Below are 8,253 nucleotides of genomic sequence, written 5' to 3'. Positions count from 1 at the left end.
GACAGGACAAGAGGAGACGCAGGTTACGGATAACTTGCCACCTGCCAGGCACTGTGCAGGATGGTTGAGTCCACTGCTCAAGAAAGCAAGAGGTGAGAATTACCCCCATGTCACAGATGAGGAGACGGAAGCTCAGAGACAGTCAGTTCTCACTGCTAGGAAGTAGAGGAGGCAGAATGTAAACTCAGGTCTACCTGATCCTGAGGTCAAATTCCTTTACATGCCTGATTTGCCTTTGTGCTATCTCAGTTCAGTTCAGTTCAGTTCAGTCGCTCAGTCATGTCCCACTCTTTGCAACCCCATGAATCGCAGCACGCCAGGCCTCCCTGTCCATAACCAACTCCCAGAGTTCACTCAGACTCACGTCCATCGAGTCAGTGATGCCATCCAGCCATCTCATCCTCTGTCGTCCCCTTCTTCTCCTGCCCCCAATCCCTCCCAGCATCGAAGTCTTTTCCAATGAGTCAACTCTTAGCATGAGGTGGCCAAAGTACTGGAGCTTCAGCTTTAGCATCATTCCTTCCAAAGAAATCCCAGGGTTGATCTCCTTCAGAATGGACTGGTTGGATCTCCTTGCAGTCCAAGGGACTCTCAAGAGTCTTCTCCAACACCACAGTTCAAAAGCATCAATTCTTCAGTGCTCAGCCTTCTTCACTGTCCAACTCTCACATCCATACATGACTACTGGAAAAACCATAGCCTTGACTAGACAGACCTTAGTCGGCAAAGTAATGTCTCTGCTTTGGAATATGCTATCTAGGTTGGTCATAACTTTTCTTCCAAGGAATAAGCATCTTTTAATTTCATGGCTGCAATCACCATCTGCAGTGATTTTGGAGCCCCCAAAAATAAAGTCTGACACTGTTTCCATTGTTTCTCCATCTATTTCCCATGAAGTGATGGGACCAGATGCCATGATCTTCATTTTCTTAATGTTGAGCTTTAAGTCAACTTTCTCACTCTCCTCTTTCACTTTCATCAAGAGGTTTTTAGTTCCTCTTCACTTTCTGCCATAAGGGTGGTGTCATCTGCATATCTGAGGTTATTGATATTTCTCCCAGCAATCTTGATTCCAGCTGTGCTTCTTCCAGTCCAGCGTTTCTCATGATGTACTCTGCATAGAAGTTAAATAAGCAGGGTGACAATATACAGCCTTGACATACTCCTTTTCCTATTTGGAACCAATCTGTTGTTCCATGTCCAGTTCTAACTGTTGCTTCCTGACCTGCATACAGATTTCTCAGGAGGCAGGTCAGGTGGTCTGGTATTCCCATCTCTCTCAGAATTGTCCACAGTTTCTTGTGATCCACACAGTCAAAGGCTTTGGCACAGTCAATAAAGCAGAAATAGATGTTTTTCTGGAGCTCTCTTGCTTTTTCCATGATCCAGCACATGTTGGCAATTTGATCTCTGGTTCCTTGGCCTTTTCTAAAACCAGCTTGAACATCAGGAAGTTCATGGTTCATGTATCACTGAGGCCTGGCTTGGAGAATTTTGATGATTACTTTACTAGCATGTGAGATAAGTGCAATTGTGCAGTAGTTTGAGCATTATTTGGCATTGCCTTTCTTTGGGATTGGAATGAAAACTGACTTTTTCCAGTCCTGTGGCCACTGCTGAGTTTCCCAAATTTGCTGGCATATTGAGTGCAGCACTTTCACAGCATCATCTTTCAGGATTTGAAACAGCTCAACTGGAATTCCATCACCTCCACTAGCTTTGTTCGTAGTGATGGCCCACTTGACTTCACATTCCAGGATGTCTGGCTCTAGATGAGTGATCACACCACTGTGATTATCCGGGTCGTGAAGATCCTTTTTGTACAGTTCTTCTGTGTATTCTGGCTAAACAAGACAGATTATCTCATTGTAACTAGTAAGACTCATAGCAAGACTAATAGTAAGACTAGGAAACTTCAGATACAGATCAGGGAGTGAGCTCAATTGCTCTGGATGGAAGGGCTGGAGACTCAGGAAGGGGTCTAGACTCTGACCCTTGCAGTGGTCCCCAACCTTTTTGGCACCAGGGACTGGCCTGGTGGAAGGCAGTTTTTCTATGGATGGTACTGGGGGTGTCGTGGGGGATGGTTTGGGCGGCGTTGCAAGGGGCAGGGAGCAACAGGCCCTGAGGAGCGGTGTGCAGCCCGATTCCTATCAGACAGGACTGCCATTGGTCTGGCCCAGGGGCTGGGGACCCCTGCATTAGAGTTAACTGTAGGGTCCTCTGGCGCTGTATCAAAGGCTTGAGCTTGACTTTGGGATGAGAGAGAAGATGCTGACATAGGCATGTGTTCCCCATCTTGACGGCAAGTGCTTCTGTTGGCACTTTTGGTCCCCCCACTTCTGAACCCCCCTCTATTTATGTGGAACACATGTCAGCTGCACCCCCTGGCTGAGATGTGTCCCCTTCTTACAGGACTCCTGCAGTGGCCTCCTAAGGGGTTTTCTGACTCCAGCCTCAGCCTCTTGGAGACTCTCCTCACTGAAGGAACAGTAATTTTCCCCCTGAGGACAATAAAGAGTAATCAAGAGATTCAAGCCAGGGGATTACATAATTAGACTTACAGTTTAGGCAAATTAAACTCTGAGCAATTAATGCATGATGATCTTCCCCTGTTATCTCTTTAGCCATTGTCTCCTTCCACCCATTCCTTCCAGGCAAACTGAGTCCAGAACTGTCCTTAACAATAACAGATTATTCTGCCTGACAAGCCCCTCTGCCTGATGCCCATGCCCGTGGTCTTGCTGAAACATTTCTATGCAGCAGTCCTCCTCACCCCATATACTTGGGAAGCCCCCCAAAGACCTTCACACACGCCCTCACAACTCACTCGTTACTTTGAAATGGCGTCTTTGTCTCCCTTGCAGAGTGTGAGCCCCTCAGAGACAGGGGCTGCACCACTCCCGTCGCAGTCACAGCCCCCAGGGCCCTACTAGATGTCGGCGGAATAAGTGGCTCAGCCTCTTCTCTTCTGAAAGGTGACGGGATGAGGGAAATACACTAATGCTGGGGGCCAAGACACTGCAGAGCTTGGGACAATCCTTTGACCATCTTGGGCTTCCCTCATGGCTCAGATGGTAAAGAATCTGCCTGCAATGCAGAAGATGTGGGTTTGATCCGTGGGTCAGGAAGATCTCCTGGAGAAGGGAATGGCCACCACTCCAGTATTCTTGCCCAGAGAATTCTATGGACAGAAGATCCTGGTGGGCTGCAGTTCATGGGGTCACAAAGAGTTGTACATGACTGAGCGACTAACACTTTCAGTTTCACTTTAACCATCTTAGACCTTAATTCTTCTATAAAATCAGGAGAGAAAAGAGACAGACATTTTCTGAGGATCCATCTTCTCTGACATTCCAGCTGTTTGATCCCTTAGGCTCAAAGGTGAAAATGGTGATTTAAGAACAAGAAGTGGGGAATTTTCCTGGTGGTCCGGTGGCTAAGACTCCACACTCCCAATGCAAGCAGTCTGGGTTCAATCCCTGGTAGGGGAACTAGATCCCACAGGTCACAACTAAAGATCCTGCATGCCACACTAAGACCTGGCACAGCCAAATATATAAAGAGAATAGATATTAAAAAAAAAAAAAGAAAAAAAAAGAACAAGGAACAGGCAATGCTCAAGGAGGTGGGCCTCAACGGGATGGGGAACCTCAAAGTCTAGAGTATTGGCCTCCTGGGCCCAGGCTAGGACTATGGAGAGCAACTGGAGGCCGTCAGCCTTGGCCGAGTGACTAAGCACTGCCAGGAGCCTTCCTGGGGAGGAAGGAGGACATAGCCTCAGAGAAAACCCCATGTAGCCACAGTCCAGCCTTGAGGCAAGCTCCTCCCCCCACCCCCCAGCAGTCCTGGACTTCTGACTGGAAGGAGCCCCAGAAGGACCACTGACTCTCAGGGAGCTTGAGAGCTCTTCCCAACAAAGCCTCGCCATGAGCACTTCCTGATTCCAAATCCTCAGCCCCTGGCGGTATCGAGCACTATACTTTCCAGTGCACTGCGTGAATGAATGAAAGCCCACAGCTATTAAAGCATCTTAGTCTTGGGAAGTCACATGCAAAGTTTGATGCCATGCAGAATTCATTCTTATCTTTCTTCTTATTTTTTTTTTTCTTATTTCCCAAATCTTCCTTTCCCTGACTCCACCCACACACTCACTTACCCATGCTTTCTTCATCCGAATATCCAATCAGTCAGAGAAGAAGTCTGCAAAATTGGGTTTGGGGGTAGGGAGTGGCATTCCCTACCCAGCTCTGGTGTCAGATTTGGGTGGAACCAGAGAAAGGCCCAGGGCTGGACTTATAAAAGCAGCAGGTAAGAAAGCCATTCAGTATTGTCACAGTTACTGCAGCTCCTGCTCGATCGCCTTTATTCCCTCTTCTCTGAAGGCAGGTGCTGGCAAGGGGCAGAGGACCACATTCAGGCTATGGGATGGTAGGGTTTCTTGTATATGGGGTGGGCTGGGGAGGTGTTGCATGGGGAATTGGAAGGATGGGAGAAATGTTGGGGAATGGCTGAGCCCCTACATGTTCTAGGGAAGGTCCACATAGAACAAGGGAGGGGCCAGGACCGCTTGGAAATCCCAGCTATAGCCCTGGGATTATGACCCTTGCCAGGGTGCAAGCCTGGCAAGTCCTCTACTTTTCAGCTGGTGCCACATTGTCCCAAGCTCTGAGCTAGGCCACAACATGGGGAGGGGGTGCTGGGGCAGACCAGGAGGAGAGGAGTAGTGAGAGGCAGCCGCCTGCCAGGACCTGCGGACCTCACCCTCTCCCCACCCTCCCCTCCTGTGCTCCAGTGGAGCAGTGACTGAAGGAAGCAACCACCGCAATGGGCAAAGAGAAGACACACATCAATATCGCGGTCATTGGCCATGTGGACTCTGGCAAGTCCACCACCACCGGGCACCTCATCTACAAGTGTGGGGGAATTGACAAGAGGACCATTGAGAAGTTTGAGAAGGAGGCAGCTGAGGTGAGGCACCCACCCATGGGGTTGGCTGTAGGAGTGGCGGGGGCGGGGGATGGCAGTCTGCTCCTGGCTGGGTCTGGTGGCAGAGCGTGGAAGCAGGGCACGCTGTGAGGTCTTGGAGCAGCGGCTGAATCCCCCAGGAGAGATCTGGCTGCTCGCCACTGATGCACTCCTCATGCCTCATCCCTCCCCAGATGGGTAAGGGCTCCTTCAAGTACGCCTGGGTGCTGGACAAACTGAAGGCAGAGAGAGAGCGTGGCATCACCATCGACATCTCCCTGTGGAAGTTTGAGACCAGCAAGTACTACATCACCATCATCGATGCCCCGGGCCACAGGGACTTCATCAAGAACATGATCACTGGCACCTCCCAGGTAAAGCAGCCCTTGTTTCCAGGTCCCTCCCTTTCACACTAGGGCAGACTGTAGGGGAGGTGGCTGGCAGAGGGCGGGGAGGAAACTCAGGCTTTATTTTCTGGGGAGGAAGGGCATCATAAGCTTTAGAAGGTTTTCCTTATCCACGTGGACCTTCAGCTCAGACCAATCAGAAGATAGACTCTAATGTGGTCCAGACACCATCCTCCTTTCAGGCTGGAGCAGGGACTAGGTTTTCTGACACCCAGACAAGCAAATCACCTTGTGGGACTCCTGACGAAGGAACCAAAAGCTCGTGTATGGGACTGAGTAACAGTTTAAGTGGGAGGCAGGACCTCTGCGCACAGCAGCATCCGGGGGGGTGAAGGCATTTGTCAGTTTCCGGCAAGTGTCCAGCCTGCAAGGGGCCAGAGATTGCCCGCCTGAAGCTCTAGCCAGCCTCTCAGCACATCCGGTGCCCCCTCCCCTAACCAACCTCTTGCCCCCACGATGTCTGCCTCCCGCAGGCCGACTGCGCTGTGCTCATTGTGGCTGCCGGTGTGGGCGAGTTTGAGGCAGGCATCTCTAAGAACTGGCAGACTCGCGAGCACGCGCTGCTTGCCTACACCTTGGGTGTGAAGCAGCTGATCGTGGCAGTCAACAAGATGGACTCGACCGAGCCGGCCTACAGCGCCGCACGCTTCCAGGAGATCACCAAGGAAGTGAGTGCCTACATCAGGAAGATTGGCTACAACCCGGCGACCGTGGCCTTTGTTCCCATCTCGGGCTGGCACGGAGACAACATGCTGGAGCCCAGCATTAACGTGAGTGTAGGCAGGGTCCATGGGTGGCCGGGTTGCGGGGGAGAATGGGTCTTGGTCCTGGGGTGGGCACGCCGGGAGCCACGCCCCCACCTCGCTTCCCCCTTCACTGCATTCCTGTCCCCGCAGATGCCCTGGTTCAAGGGCTGGAAAGTTGAGCGGAAGGAGGGAAATGCCACTGGGGTGACCCTACTGGAAGCTCTGGACTCCATCCTCCCCCCAACTCGCCCAGTCAATAAGCCCCTGAGGCTGCCACTACAAGACGTGTGCAAGATAGGAGGTGAGGAGCCGGGGCTGGGCAGGCTGAGGGGAGAAGCCAGTGGAGGACGAGGTCCACTGTCTGACTTGCTGGGCTTCAGATCCTGACTTGTGAGCAGTGTCAAACCCCCAGAGTTTCCAGTTTATCTGATATGCAGAAGAAACAGCCAGTCGTTGAGTTTGGCACTTCCTACCAGCTCTGTAGGTGACCTTGGCCCTTGATCCCCAGGAAGCCAGCTCTTACTGGGTGGGGCTGGAGTGGTTCTAACCTCCTGCCCTTCTCCTGTGCAGGCATTGGCACGGTGCCCATGGGCCGAGTGGAGACCGGCTTCCTGAAGGCCGGCATGGTGGTCACCTTTGCCCCCAGTGGCGTCACCACTGAGGTCATGCGGGGGACTGCCCGTGAAGGGTTAAGTCTTGGGAGCTGCTCGGCAGGTATGCAGAGCCTTAGGCATTGTTCCTAAGCTCCCTGTCCCGCCACCCTTAAAGAGTTTTTACAGCCCTTAAGGTCAGGGTGTCCTGCAACATGTCATAGAAGATAGATTACTTATTATACTCTGTACACAATGGTAAGGGTCTAGTGATTGTATCCTGAAGTTAAAAAATAATCCTGTACATGTCTTAAGTCACGTACATTATCCTATAAATACTATAGCCTAATAAAGAAAGGCATCAGCCATTTGTGGTCTGATCCTCTCAACCCCATCTTTTGTCTCTCTCTTATTTTTCTTAGCGGGGACGCTCTGTTCTCTCCCTGTGCAGGTGCAACTCTTGCTTGTGCTGGCCGCGGCAAGGTCAAGTCTGTGGAGATGCACTACGAGGCCCTGTCGGAGGCCCTGCCCGGGGACAACGTGGGCTTCAACGTGAAGAATGTGTCTGTGAAGGACATCCGTCATGGCAACGTGGCTGGAGACAGTAAGAACGACCCCCCAATGGAGACCAGCAGCTTTGTGGCCCAGGTGAACTGCCCAAGAGGCCAGAGCCCTTGGTGTGTGGTGGTGGTGGTGGAGACTGCCTCTGAGAAATCAGTCCCGGTTTCGGTGGAGGGCCCAGTCGGCTCGAGGCTTGGCCCTGGATCACAGGTCCCAGCAGTGATCCTCCTCCTCTCCCCCTCCAGGTGATCGTCCTGAATCACCCAGGACAGATCCCAGCTGGCTATTCTCCAGTGCTGGACTGTCACACAGCCCACATCTCCTGCAGGCTTGCTGAACTGAGGGAAAAGATTGACCGCCGCTCAGGCAAGAAGCTGGAAGACAACCCCAAGGCCCTGAAGTCGGGTGACGCTGCCATCGTGCAGATGGTCCCCGGCAAGGCCATGTGTGTGGAGACCTTCTCCGAGTACCCGCCTCTAGGTGAGCTGGGGCGGATGGCTGCTGAGTCCTGGGAGGAAAAGCACCTCTGACTGAGGCCATGGAGCCCTGCCTTCTGTGTCTCTTTTCAGAAATCTCACTCTTTTCCTTCCTTCTGTCTTCCAGGCCGTTTTGCCGTGTGGGACATGAGGCAAACCATGGCCGTTGGCGTCATCAAGGCTGTGGAGAAGAAGACCGCGGCTGCGGCTAAGGTCACCAAGTCAGTGGTGAAGGCCAGCAAGAAATGAAGCATATCCTTCTCTTGCACCATTTTCTCAGCAGCCCCCACTGTATGAGATACTTTGTGAATAAAATTAGTAGTAAAACTTCTAGCCATTTTGGTTTCCTCCAAGAAGGAAAGCATGAGGTCAGTGAGGAGATTCTGGGTAAAGAACCAATTTAAGGACCATAGGCTTGGAACTGTTTTATGCGCTGGGTGGTGAACACACCATTCAGGTCTTAGCAGCCTTCTTCTGTTTCCAATGAGGAAGAATTGTTTGGGGA

General features: G+C 51.8%; 1 protein-coding gene across 1 annotated transcript; it reads left to right on the top strand.

Annotated features, from left to right (window-relative positions):
- The first annotated feature begins 4,827 nt into the window (after nt 1-4,827).
- Nucleotides 4,828-7,997, top strand: LOC138084050 (elongation factor 1-alpha 2-like). Its single transcript, XM_068978124.1, has 8 exons — nt 4,828-4,971; nt 5,163-5,342; nt 5,849-6,145; nt 6,272-6,422; nt 6,692-6,783; nt 7,195-7,359; nt 7,518-7,752; nt 7,876-7,997. Exons 1-8 carry the CDS (start codon nt 4,828-4,830, stop codon nt 7,995-7,997), a joined length of 1,386 nt encoding a protein of 461 aa, XP_068834225.1.
- Nucleotides 7,998-8,253: the final 256 nt, after the last annotated feature.

This window comes from Capricornis sumatraensis, chromosome 8, assembly GCF_032405125.1.
Source record: "Capricornis sumatraensis isolate serow.1 chromosome 8, serow.2, whole genome shotgun sequence".
In the NCBI taxonomy this organism is placed as follows: domain Eukaryota; kingdom Metazoa; phylum Chordata; class Mammalia; order Artiodactyla; family Bovidae; genus Capricornis; species Capricornis sumatraensis.
This window is presented reverse-complemented; position numbering and strand designations above follow the sequence as displayed.